Below are 13,438 nucleotides of genomic sequence, written 5' to 3' on the forward strand. Positions count from 1 at the left end.
AAGTCAAATCCACCGTCCTTTGCTGAACTGCTGCTACTCCTTAGAACTGAGGAAGACCGAGAAGCTGTAAAAGTACAGACAATGATCTGCTTTCATGGATGGATTTTCTGAGTCTCAAGTCTGACTCAAGTAATGCCAAAGACATTCTCGTCCTAACAGATCAGTTTACCAAGTTTGCTGTGGCCATTCCAACGCCAAACCAAAAAGCAAGAACTGTAGCAAAGTATTTATGGGAAAATGTAATTGTTACGGCATTCCTGAGAGAATCCATACTGACCAGGGGCCGGATTTTGAGTCAAGGCTAATTAAAGAGCTTTGTGAGGCAGCAGGAATCCAAAAGAGCAGAACCATACCATCCCAGAGGAAACCCAGTAGAGTGATCTAATCAGACACTTTTGGGCATGCTTGGAACACTTTGGGAAAGCAGAAGACACAGTGGAAAAACTAAGTGAAACCCTTAGTTCACACATAAAATTGCACGAAAAATTATGTCACTGGTTATGCATCATATGAGTTGATGTTTGGACGAGCACCTTGTCTACCTGTTGACCTTGCTTTTGGACTACCACTAGACAGATGTACATGGGTAAGTGAGACTAAAATGTATGGTTTTGATTCATGATAATTACTGGCATTATTTATTTCCACTTAAACAGGTAAAGTGTCATGAATGTGACTGATGGTTCCACACATCATGTATGGGATTAAAAATGGAACGAAGTTAAGAAAGCTGAACAGAACATGCCTCATCTGCAGATGAAAAAAAAAAAAATTCCTGGGAAGAAACATGTTGCCGGGATTCATTCTTAACTTAACCAAAGGTTGATTAAATAATTTTATATAATAATAATAATCTCTATTTATATAGCGCCTTTCTAGACCAGGGTCATTACTGTATATGTACATGTGAATATTGTTGTTTTTTCTCAATAGCTTCGAGATGTTGGTATGAAATCACTCTAAATCAGTTTGAAATCATAGAACTAAATCATATTCATAATATGTAATTATTGTTTTTACTAGGCACCTCTCAAAATATTTTAAATATTTATTTGTAAATATTTGTTTTTTTCTAATTAGCTTCAAGATGTTGGGATACAATCAATCAAAAAATTACCCTGAGATCATAACACTAAATAATATTCATAATATGTAATCATTGTTTTTACAAAATATTATAATATGTAAATATTAGTGTTTTTTTTCGAAAACTTCCAGATTTTGTGATAAAATCAATCAAAAACACTTTGAGATCATAGAACTTAATCATATACTTAAAATGTATTCATTGTTTTTACTATGCACCTCTCAAAATATTTAGAAATAAATATATAAATTTAAATATTAGTGTTTTTTTCTCAAAGCTTGTTTCTATGTACATATATATACAGTATATATAACGGTACGGTTACGTTTACGTTTTTTGTGGCGGAACGTCTGTTCACCTCCAGAAACCGGAAGTGCTTTATTTTACGAAGCACAAACATCCATCCGTGTCACATTGAAGAGTATTTCGGTCACAGAAATTTGGTACGTTGTGTTTTGTATTAACCTTTATATCTGTGTTGACAAGTATTTGAGATAACAAAATGTTAATGTATGTATTGTTAGAAAAGGCATGTTTATTTATAGGCTACGGTACACGAAGACAGTGTTAGCTGTGTTAGCTCAGGCACCAGACGAACATTTCCATGTGTCCGTAATACGGACGAATATAATGTCATATAACAACGATCTGTTTACAGCCAAATTGTTGTAATATCACTAAGTTTTTGTCTTCTGTTTTTATTGTTTTCCCACCTTAGGAGCCATAAGCATTCGTCTCAATTCTAATGGCTAACTGCTGATAAAGCACAATGTTTACGTCGAAGTTCGCCCGTGGTGTTCGTCTCTTACGGAGGGCAAGTTGTAAGTATGAATCTGAGTTTGCAATATTTCCTATGGAAATATATCAGTGCCATCAGTTTTTCAAGCATTGATTTTAATAAATTGTATATTGAATGGTTGCATTTAATTTTTCAGTAAATAACTTAATAAGTGTTTTTTTTTACACTTAGAGTTTGATATTCTAATTACAATAATTACAAAAAAATCAAATTGAGAAATTGAATATTAAAAAAAATAATAATAAAAAATTAATGTACATTTAGTCATTTTAATTCAAAGCCCTTTTATTTCAATATAAATGCAGGTATAACAGTGCCATCCAATACCATAATATTGCTGAGCTACTTGATGCAACGCATAGATGGTCAGGCGTCAACATGGAAGCACTGGTGCGTCAATTTAGGTATTTTCCAGGAAGGTGTCAATTTTGTTGTCGACTTCTAGGGTCTCAAACAGCATTTTTAAATCACAGGTTTAATATGTGGTTTCTGATGTCAAAGAATTTCAGCAGAAACTATGTCATACTTTGACTGTGTTTTCTGGAGCCACTACATCTCTATAGCTCAGTTAGCTAATGAGAAATTGTCACGCATGACTCTTTTAATCGGTGTAATTTATCAGAATATGTTCTTTGAAAAGTTGGAATTTTTACAAAGACAACTTGGGAACATAATGGAGGAAATTTCCTTTTTCACATAAAGAGACTCTGAAATCTCGGGAAACGAGAGGTTACGGAACCCATTGTGATGTATTAATGGCCGTCACTCCTTCTCCAGCCATCTATAATCATGCCATGCTTTTTTTATACAACGAGTCCCTAAGCGGTGTAGACTCCTAGGATCGATGATTCTGCATAAAGTAGAATATAAAACTGTGTTTAAAAACGTTTTTTTTTTAAATTCAAAAGCAAAAAAAAAAATTAATTATTTAATAAAAGTAAATAAAACCTTTCAATATCAAAATTATTAAATCCAATTATTCAATAAAAATAGTGGCATTGATCTACTTCCATATAATCCACCTTCATGTCCAATGGTAAAGTCTTTTTCCTCTTTTAACCAGGCTTACTCCCAGTCCATGCTGACAATTTGAATGGCTTTGTCCAATCTGTCATTCCTGTTTCCTGCTCCCTCTTGAACCAAAAGCTGAGAAACTACTCAACAGCCGCTAACAACATGCCTCCACCTCGATGGGTCCAACTGGAAACGGATCTGGAAGATGTTCTGGTGCCACGTAAACTGTCAGTGAGTCCTCTGGAAACCTGGCTGTCTATACGCTACTCCCTTCCTCCCCTACTCGAGTCAGCTCAGCCGCTAGAGGAAGTGGATTTTTTGGAAGAGAAGATGCTGCCACCAGTTACTGCGCCTGTGTTGGAGGACAGTGAGGGATCAGTAACACCTCTTAGTTGTACGAATGTTCTTAAGATCCGGCGGCGTAAAATGAACAGGCATAAATATAGGAAGTTGCAAAAACGGACGAGGTTCCTGCATAGGAAAGTTTTGGATGGTCGAGGCAAGAGAAAACAAGTAAGTGTTCATTTAATTTATCAGTATCCTAAATATATTTCTAATATTTCTATGGCATGACACATGTCATTTGTAAATGCATTACTGTATCCAAAGCATGTTGGTGTGTTTCCCTAACAGAAGAAATTCGAGAAGGACCTGGAGAAGCTTTGGAGACGAGCAGGTCTGAAGAAGGCTCCTGCAGGATGGACAACACCGCTGATCTACGTCAGACGCTGTGCAAAAAAATCGGATTGAGAAGCATCGTCAGAGCATCACGCTGGACAGCTTGTCGCATTATTAAAAACCACCAGAAAATGTTTTTTCTGCCATGTGTGTTTCTGTTTTTTGCTGAATGTCTGAAAATCTTAATTGAGACTATTAAATATAAAAAGAGTGAAACTTTAATGTGACATTCCTTTTGTTCGGGAACAATATTGATTCAGGTATTTTGAACTTGCATCAGCCTTGAAGTATCATCTATTTGTTTATTATCAAATTAAATGCATTGGTTGTGACACTTATAATGAATTAAATTGGCAGGTTCATGATCTGAAATACTGAAAGTTCTTTGGCTGACATCCAAAAACTGCTGAGCTCAAATGTAGTTTTTAATTTTACCGCTAGATGTCAGCATTATATATATTAATAAGAACAACAACAAAATGTGTTGGTCAGGCTTTTATAAGTAAGTAAATTATATTTGTAGAGCGCTTTTCCAGACCAATATTTCAATATTAATGCAATTGCAGTTATTCCCTGTGATAATACGTGTGTTATGTAATGATTATAAAATGTGGTTTTAGTTTAGACGACTTGGAACACTATTAATGTTCTGCTGTATTATTTGTTCTAGATTACAACCTGGTAGGGAAGTCAACATGCATGTTCCTACATTTTACCATCAAATTTGGCCAATTGGAATGTGTCAAGAAGGCACTGCTGAGACTTTCTTCTAAAAAGAGTTATGCTCCATAGGAAATATCCACGTTAACCACACCAACTTCTCCATCAGCTTCATATATCCTTTGACGCTTGTTGAATTCGATTATTAGTTCGTATTTGTATATATTTTCCCTTGTTTTCAAACAAAGACCAGTTGACATGGTCCAGCTGTGAGGCACGCTGGTGTTGGGTTTCAGAGGCAGGAGGAGGCGGAGCGTCTGGATGATCTGGAGTTCAGGACTGCAACAAAACACATCTGGATTGCTGCTGCTCGGCGAGCTTGAACATTGACTTTCCTGAAGTGAACAACACTTTGTCTACTTCTGCTGCTGCAACTTCAGTACAGCAAAGACGATGCACCTCTATCTGACATTTACAGGTAAGCATTTACATCTATGTTGAGGAAAATATTTTTGCAAAGTTGCTGGTTAAAAACAAGAGGTGAAGGCTATGATTCTTTACACTTTAGATTTTTAAATGTTTGTCTGATTTGTTTTAAATTACAAATATAAAATGAAAGATTTCGTTTAAGTTTGCCAAATGGCAACCATGCCGTTACCATTTCTCTACTGTGCCTATGACAATAAACAATTTGAACTTGAACTTGAACCAATGTAAGAGGAAAGTTAAAAAAAAAAGTTGATAATCTTTGTTGGGTATGTTGTGGTTATCTTGCTTATATAAACAAACATTGAAGCTTCAACTATTAAACAAGACATGTTACCTCTGCGTGGATCATGTCCAGATTGTGGATCAAGTCCAGATGTGTGTGTGTTTTTTTATGGGTTTTATTCAATGTGTTTCTGGTTATGTGCGGTCAGATGTGGGGAGTCAGCACAATCTTGCAGCCCCTCATTATATGTGTCAGTAATGAGCGTTTCACCGTGAGTGGGCCCTGAAGAGGACGGGGATCAAAAACCTCAACCATCGAGGTCTTAATTGATTGGGGTCGTAAAAAAAAACATTGTACGGTAAAATAAAATGGTTTTTATTCTTACCAGGAAAGAAAGGATTAGAAAAGACATGTACAACAAATTTAGCAATCTGGCATTTCTACAGTTAGTCCATAGTTTCCATTGATATCAGTTTACCTGTTATTGGATGTCTCTGTATAATATTGATATCCGTTATTCCTTTCTTTGCTTATCTTAACTGGCTAACACTGCCATCTTTAAATGATGAGTGAGTGGATTTGGAGTTTGACAATTTATTGTAGAAGAATTTCATTTTATCACTCAATTAGAATTAAAAATATATATTTTTTACATTAGTCGAGTTGACTTTTGGAATATATTTGGGCTTCATTTTTATTAATACGACGAATTATAGGCAGACTTTCTTTGTACCATGAACACAAAGATTTATCTGCAAACCAATTCATATTATAAAAAACATCTACTTAATTTCTATTTTTAATTAGTCGTGAACTTCAAGCCGGGACCTTTTGACTCGATGCAGATGAGTAGCAGGTTTAATCCAGGCCTCTCCTTGATGACCTGCCTGACCATGTGGAGCTGATCCCCATTTTGACTACCTCGCAAACTTCTTTTGGAAAGATGAGAAGACAGGATAAATTCGAGGAGACTGATGGATAAAGCTAAATAAAACAGAATTGCATATTGTAGAGAACAGAGATTGTGAATAATTATAGAGATAATTCTAATTAGAGTTGTTCTAGAGCTTCTTTAAATAAAGTTGTAATATATTGTCACATGTGTCGCACATTCAAGACAATTTTTTTTTTTGTTGTTGCTAAATGTTCAAATAACTAAGAACATTTAGAACTCCAGAGTCAGGGGGCTGTAGCCCTTCCCAGCTTCTTCGGGTGAGAGGCGGGAACACCCTGAACAGGAGGCCAGTCTGGTGTAAGGCACACAAAGACATACAACCATTCACATTCGCGCTTACCACTGCACTGTCATGCACCCGAGAGGTATTCACGTCATGTTCATAAAATTATTTGACATACTCTGGCACCTCTTCTCACCTGGATGTTGGTATTTCTTTCTCATTTCTGCTGACCGTGCAGCTTCACTTAACTCAATAAACGCTTCAATATCCTGCGGAGGGAGACAACAGTGATTTCACAGGTCGTTTGGTAAATGTCTGTAATTACCTGCAGGTTACTTAGTTGCACATTGTTAAGTCTCAAATGTGAGTCGGTGGCTGCCGGAGGGATAAGAGCAAATTACAGGGGCTGTGACTCTGCTTTGCATTCTGACTCTTCTGTCCTCTGTATATTTTTCCATTCTTCCTCTTGATTCCATTTCAACTCGCTTTTACTGTTATTATGGTGCAAGGTTGTGAGACCACCGAGCACAATCCTGACATCAAAAGCAGAGTGATTGTCTGGGGGTAGGCAGATATCTGTCTGATATCTTGGGACGCATCGAACATGAACAGACAAGTCAACAAACCATTATAAGATCAGCATTCCCCTGCTGATGCTGCAAGGTTTGTGGAGCTGCTGTGACTCAGGAGTGGATCACTTCCTGCAAAGGCGCCTGTTTGAGCGAGTTTGGAGAACAGTGGCTTTGGAAACGTGGCACTTTGTCATGGAACTAAAGACTGTTATTTAGAGGTGAAATCAAATATGGTTTTATAAACTCAACTAGACCAAAGTACTTATTTGGTCATTAAGCTATTTGGCAGCTTTTGACAATGTTTAATTTAAATTACTGTAATTCCTTGAAGGTTTATTCTATCTCTCCAAAATGTAAAAAGCCATCTGAAAGCACCAGGGAGTTCATACGACTCCAAATAAAATAGACCCTGGCACTTCTGCAGTAGCACCAACTTGTGGCTTATTTTTACATTTGTCACAATAGGTTCAATCTGAAAGTGATTTTGATTGTTGTCAGAAGACTCATGGGTCATTGTTGTCGTTAATTAAACCCAAAAATATATGCAACATTAGTTTTAAACCTCACTAGATGAAGGACATAAGATCCCTTTGTCAAAATAAAAAAGTACTATTGAGCTCTAATTAAACATATTTGGGTGACCTTATTTTCAAATACAGTTGTAATAACCACCGACCTAAAGCTCTACAGTCACTCAAGCAGTTATTTATTTGTCTCTGCCCTGTTAGAAAGAAGCGACCCGGATGAATAGAGCCTTTTTTCGTCAGTACACTCACACATAACACGTTGCTGAGCACAGATTCTGAAGCATTACCTTGGAATATCACAGTTACACAGAACTTTTACCAAAATTCTGACTTTTACTAATGTAAAAACTTTTTTTTCTCTCCTCCAGTTCTTGCTTCTGTTGGACTGCCAACAGGTAAATATTTTATTTATGTAATTTTCCATGTTAATTTAAATCAGTCTCCTTAAGAGCTGCTGACAGGGAGATTTATTTTTTCTAGCATGGTGTCAGAGCGGCAGCAGTGGGCTTGGTGTGGTGGTGGATGCCAGGAACATGACTCTGCCCGCTGGTTCAAAGGCGGTCCTGCCCTGCCATAGTCCACGCATGGTGTGGACTCAGGACAGGCTGAAAGACCGGCAGCGAGTGGTCCACTGGGACTTGGTTCGCAGCACTCCAAAGTATTCCACAGAGCGCATCCTGGACATGTCCCCCGGGGCTCGACAGAGGGTCTACAACGGCTTTAACAAGGGCCGTGTTTCTATCCCCAGCACCGCGTTCAAGGACGGAAACTTTTCTCTCGTCATTGACAGTGAGGAACAATAACTGGTTCTGCGGCTCGATGGTTCGATTATCTTTTAAATTTGTTTTGTAGATGTGATGAGCAGCGACAAGGGAGTTTACACTTGCAACCTGCATCACCACTACTGCCAGATCCAGCAGTCCATCAAGGTCCAGCTCAATGTCACCAAGTCTGGTACGTGTTAACAAATGTTCAAAGTCGACCATGTGCTCTGGTCCACATGTCCATCAGATGCTCCTGCTGGTAGAAGGTTTTTCAGAGGGTTTGCGTGTGTAGATGTCATGACTAATTGATTTGGCCTTCACTTGATCCAGATGATATCTGGGACCACTTTCAAGATGATCTTCGTCTTCTGTCCTGATCGAAGGACGGATGGTTCATCTCCCAATAGGGGTCAAAAGTCAAAAGATGAAGATAGGAGTGCTAATGAGACTCACTGCTGTGTAACATTTTGAACTTCCTGTATTTAAAATCCTTCAAAAAAGGCTGAGTGAGCGAGTGTGTGTCCGTGTGGCTGGAGTCTCAAGTGTAGAGCTAGAGTCAGCTCAGCATGTGGACCTGTTAAAGAACATCTGGTCATGCTGGCTCTCGATCAGGGGTCCTTATAAAACACACAACAATGAGTCCTTTTAAGTTTGGTGTAATCCAAACTTTTTTGATTCCAGCTCAGAAAGAGAGACGGTACTGGGACGGAGAAAAGACCGTGTTTGTGGTCCTGCTGGGAAGCTCCGTGGTGCTGCCGTGTGTAAACCGTCGCTCACTCTGGAGAGAAGGCCTGCAGGAGGACCAGCAGCAGGTGGCCCACTGGGACTTCCAGCCACCCGGGGTTCGTCCCGACAGGGCCGGCCGTCTTGTGGACCTCTACGCTTCTGGAGAGCGCAGGGACTACGGGCCACTTTTCGCTCTGAACAAAATGCGAGTGGAGGAGGACGCCTTCACCTTCGGAGACTTCTCCCTCACCATCTTGGACCTGAGGCCCGTTCACAGGGGCCTCTACTCCTGCAACCTGCACCATCACTACTGCGGTCTGCACGAGAGACGACTCTTCAGACTCACGGTGGGGCCGGAACTTCCCCCGACGCCCACGGAGATGCCAAAGACTTTCCAGAACGACCTGCCAGAGCCGAGTAAGTTTCTGAAAATCATCTTTGACCTTTTGATTTGAGTGGTGTTCACTGTACTTCCCCACCACGGTGAGTGACGCTAGCACATCGCTGTGGTCTTCCCGTTATATTTATAGTCATAGTTGTTGTTTGGCGGCAGTTTTGCCTCTGTTTGTTTGTCTGAGTTGGTGGTGGGGGGGGGGGCGTGCACAGAGTGGAATGTATGAGCTGAAGGAGAGACGGTTAAACTGTTAACTGCGTTGAAAAAAAACGTATAAATGTGTGTTTTAGGAAGTCATTTTACTGCAGGGACATTTTAACTGCATTAGGTGGAGGAGTTGGCTCCACTGTTACTTAGCTGGGAGTGGTGGGTAGTCTTCTGTTTTTCTCAGTTTGCCCTCATTTTCCAAACTCTCCCAATGTACGTCTGGATGAGGCTGTTCTCACAGTCTTTGTTTGTCCTCCTTTTCCTTTTTGATGTCTATCAGTTCCTGATGGAGGCGTGTATCAAGGCAGTTAGCTACAGCCTCTTACATCTGCTTTGCATCTGTGTCCTGAAAGACTGAGCTATCCTATAGCTTTATCTCTCCATTTTAATAGCGAAATATTTTAGCAACACATCTCACACACACACATGCATATACACAAAGACCGACACACACACAAGCTATTTTGACACCACAATACATGACATAATTTGGCTCAGCAAAATCTATAGTCCAGATGAAGATGTCAGTTGACTGCAGCAAGAATCAACAGAGCAGCATGTGAGCTGTCAACAGACTTAATGAAGATGCTCTCTCGCATCACTGACTTTCAAATGAAGCTGCTTCAGCAAAAAGAGATGAAGCCCTTTGTTGATCTTTTACAAGGCATCTCCTGACTTTCAATTTCTTTCAATCATATTTTATTATGCATCATTTAAGGGAACAGGCCAAGCCTTCATACAAAAAATAGGAAATTTAGTTAACTGAGTGGAAAATGTTACATATGGTCTGTGAAAGTTGCTTTACAAATAAAAATGACTTACTTACATATGATCAACATAGTTTGTTTTTTTCGATTTTCATTTATATTACTTTACCTTTTTCTTCAAAGTTTTACCAACATATTAAAGAAACCTTTTGGTTTTTGGTCTTTTGGCTCAACGTTTGATCAAAGTTTATAATGTTGCCCAAAAGAAAAAATATTTACTTTGAATTTTATTAATTTGTTTTTCACTCAGATAGACTCACTGAAGAAACAAGTAGCAGAGAATAAAACTAAGATGTTTCTGTTTTGTTATTTTGACTGTGAAACCGCTTTCCTTACTTTAACCTGCAACTGATTTCCACATGTTATTCAAATTGTGGTCTAGATTTAATAAAAGCAAAGCTCCTCAATAGAAGCCCACAGACTTTGTTTGTGCATGTTTGTCCCTAAACAGATTTTTTCCCCATTTGACTGACCCAGACTTGCTTCGTCTCAGATGGTAAAAATAGAAGACTAATAGAGACTTTTCAGACAAAACCACATTTCACTCTCTCTGCCTGTCCTCACACTTTTCTGTCTTTCTCTGTTTTTTCAGTGGAGGGAAAAGAAATAACAGCTGCATGACATCAGGTCTGGAAGTTATTTAACTCCTGCTTGCCTCCGCTTTTCACAAAGTTTAGTTTGTCTTTTGGGGATTCAAATTATTTTAATCTCATGTTTACTCACTCTGTTCCTCAGCTTGATAAAACCATGTTTATCAATATACCTCTTCATGTTTCACTTCCGTGCTCACGCTTTCATGAAATTCATCCATACAGAAAGGTCGCACTAATGTGTTGTTTAGTGTGTGCCCCAATTCAGAGTTCAATAATATATAAAAACTGTAGTTTCCTTTTTTTTTACATAATTCATTGGATCAAAACATTCACCTTTTGGGTGTTGGAAAGACGTTTTTTTATTCAATAATTTATTATATTTATTTTCATATTAAATACAATATTTGCTTTGTTTATTTACATTTTGCTTCACTTAATATTTAACATTGACATATTCCTATCTTAAATTCTTCTCTTCTCATGAATAACAAATAAAGATCGATAGATATGCAATGTTTACCTTTTTTTGTTTTTGTTTAATCATTTGGATTTATTTAAATTATTTATACATACAAGTCATAACATTGAAAGATTAAACAGGTTTTTCCTCAAATACTTGTACAAGTACTCTTAGTACTCAGTAATTATTGAAGTGAGACGTCAAATTATAACATCAATAAACAGGAGCTGATGTTTTCTCGTTGACTGTAGGAGTGGAGGAGGTGGAAAGTCCTCATGTGGTGAACGTCATCCTCCCGGAGCAGCGGGGATATTTCGTGCAGCACTTGGGCTACTTCCTGGCAACTTTCCTTCTGCTGGCACTCGTTGTGGTCGCGATCATCTGGCTGACACGAAGGCGCAAAAACAGAGGTAGTCTGTTGTTTGTTTACCAAGAAGACTCTCCCTTCAAATGTCCTTCCAAAAACATCTACATCTCTGTGTTGAAAAAAACTTTGATTTTCATCTTCAGGCCTGGAGTACGAGCTGCGTGGATATGACGAGTAAGATTGATTTAAATAAATGAAAGAAAATCCTCAGATTAAGATAAGAATGCTCTTTTGTTACAGGGGGAATGTTATAAACCAAGGTGAGGTGCAGCTGGAGTGCACAGAGCTCAGGGCTTTCAACCAAGAACCTCTGAACTCGGGTAAGACGAAGCTGCTCCTGAACCAGAATCTTAGTGTTTCATCGTAACTTGATCTTTTTATTTTGATCCTCAGACTATAAAAACAACCTACTGAGGGAGAGGGATCTGACCAAAGACTACAACAAGGGTGAGCTGCCAGTGATTTTGCGCACAGCGACCCCTCCTGTCCAAAACACTGTAGTGATGTCTCGAGTCATGGCAATGTTTACAGTTAGGAATGACGTCAGTGTTTGTGTTTTGTTTCAGACTTTGAAGGCAAGATGTGGAAGTAAGTGAGTCAATAAAAGCTGCTGGCAGGTCCAGAGCAGAGGTGGAGAGGCAGGAATCAAGGAGGAGACGGACGACGTCATTTTTTAAATAATCTTTTTTTTTTTTTTTTTTTATACGTAGAGCTTATTTTGACAAAATTTGAAAAGTTTACTTTTGGGTTATGCTTGTGTAAATCTAAATGGGTTGACTTCCTTTTCAAATGCATGCAGCTTAAGACATGTTATCATGCATGTACGCGGTCTTCACAGCTTCTTTTCACCTCATCAGCACATTTGTGTCAGCAGAACTGTAGCTTGCAACAGATACTCTAGAATAATCATTTACTGTAAGTGTAAGACTGCTTTGAAGCCCATGCATCGCTTGTATAGTCACTTTCATTTCATTGACATTACATTAAATTCCAAATTGGGAATGACATACTCTATGGAACTCAGGATTTACAAAAAAAAAACCATTTGCAAATAACACTGACTTTTAACTGATTGTGACACAGGTCCAGCAACTTTGGTCCTTCTCCGTGTACTTTTTCAAGATTAAGAAAAAGTTATTTTCCCTTTTTTTTGTCTGTGTTAATAAAATATTTTAAAAAGATCAAAGCCTTAGAGTCGTTTTTTTGTCTGCATTCTAAACCGTTCACATCTATCTTTCCTTCACAGTTGTTAACTCAATCTCTAAACGTTCCTATAAATATAAAAGGGACGAAATATAGAAAAAAATAACAAGTCTTTGGAATAGCAAATTCATGATATTATAAAGAGGAGTATTTGATTGTGTACTAAGAATCATTCATTAACAACTGATTCATTATAAATCAAGAGTTTCTGTTAAGTAGAAAAAAACTGCCTAAAAGAGTTATAATAATTTAATTAATAAAAAATAAACAAAAAGGCATTAATTATAATATATAATTAATAATAATTTACTAATAAAATAATAGCTTTGGAACGATCTTCCTCTCTCTTTGTGCTTGATGGAGTCTACTGACTCCTTTAAGAAACATCTTAAGAAATGTTTATTTGTGCAGGCTTTTCCTTAAATTTTCCAAAGACTCCTGTGTTGTTCTCAGTGTTATCTTGACATTTTTAGTATACATTTTATCGAGTATTGTTTTGATTTTTTAAGCGCTTTGTGACTCTGGTCTGGAAAAGTGCTCTACAAATATAAATTACTTACTTACTTAATTACTCAATTGTATAATTTAGCCAGGAAATGCAAAAGCAAATTTAAGGAAAATTGGGATAAAATAAAATAAAAAATATTCACAGCGAACACAAGGTTTCACCTGAAAAAAACATGTGGCTCCAGCACCACTCTTTGTCCAGATCTGCTGATTTTTAAAGTGG

At 37.9% G+C, this 13,438-nt stretch overlaps 2 protein-coding genes across 2 annotated transcripts; both read left to right on the forward strand.

The window, feature by feature from the left end:
* The first annotated feature begins 1,454 nt into the window (after positions 1-1,454).
* On the forward strand, positions 1,455-3,800 carry aurkaip1 (aurora kinase A interacting protein 1). Its single transcript, XM_087781565.1, has 4 exons — positions 1,455-1,530; positions 1,806-1,908; positions 2,950-3,413; positions 3,534-3,800. Exons 2-4 carry the CDS (start codon positions 1,857-1,859, stop codon positions 3,648-3,650), a joined length of 633 nt encoding a protein of 210 aa, XP_087637691.1. The 5' UTR covers positions 1,455-1,530; positions 1,806-1,856; the 3' UTR covers positions 3,651-3,800.
* A 724-nt stretch (positions 3,801-4,524) lies between these two features.
* Positions 4,525-12,691, forward strand: LOC148059843 (matrix remodeling-associated protein 8-like). Its single transcript, XM_087781943.1, has 10 exons — positions 4,525-4,716; positions 7,596-7,622; positions 7,708-8,016; positions 8,080-8,181; positions 8,673-9,134; positions 11,390-11,548; positions 11,649-11,679; positions 11,746-11,825; positions 11,899-11,952; positions 12,072-12,691. The coding sequence occupies exons 1-10, from the start codon at positions 4,692-4,694 to the stop codon at positions 12,095-12,097; spliced, it is 1,275 nt and encodes a 424-aa protein (XP_087638069.1). The 5' UTR covers positions 4,525-4,691; the 3' UTR covers positions 12,098-12,691.
* Positions 12,692-13,438: the final 747 nt, after the last annotated feature.

Source organism: Callionymus lyra, chromosome 19 (genome assembly GCF_982586985.1).
Source record: "Callionymus lyra chromosome 19, fCalLyr1.hap1.1, whole genome shotgun sequence".
Lineage (NCBI taxonomy): Eukaryota > Metazoa > Chordata > Actinopteri > Syngnathiformes > Callionymidae > Callionymus > Callionymus lyra.

Coding starts and splice junctions, on each gene's coding strand:
- LOC148059843 (XM_087781943.1), top strand. CDS start 4,692: ATGCACCTCTATCTGACATTTACAG. Junction 4,717..7,595: donor CCTCTATCTGACATTTACAG/GTAAGCATTTAC, acceptor TCTCTCCTCCAG/TTCTTGCTTCTGTTGGACTG. Junction 11,549..11,648: donor ACGAAGGCGCAAAAACAGAG/GTAGTCTGTTGT, acceptor TTTCATCTTCAG/GCCTGGAGTACGAGCTGCGT.
- aurkaip1 (XM_087781565.1), top strand. CDS start 1,857: ATGTTTACGTCGAAGTTCGCCCGTGGTGTTCGTCTCTTACGGAGGGCA. Junction 1,909..2,949: donor TCTCTTACGGAGGGCAAGTT/GTAAGTATGAAT, acceptor TCTTTTAACCAG/GCTTACTCCCAGTCCATGCT. Junction 3,414..3,533: donor GTCGAGGCAAGAGAAAACAA/GTAAGTGTTCAT, acceptor TTTCCCTAACAG/AAGAAATTCGAGAAGGACCT.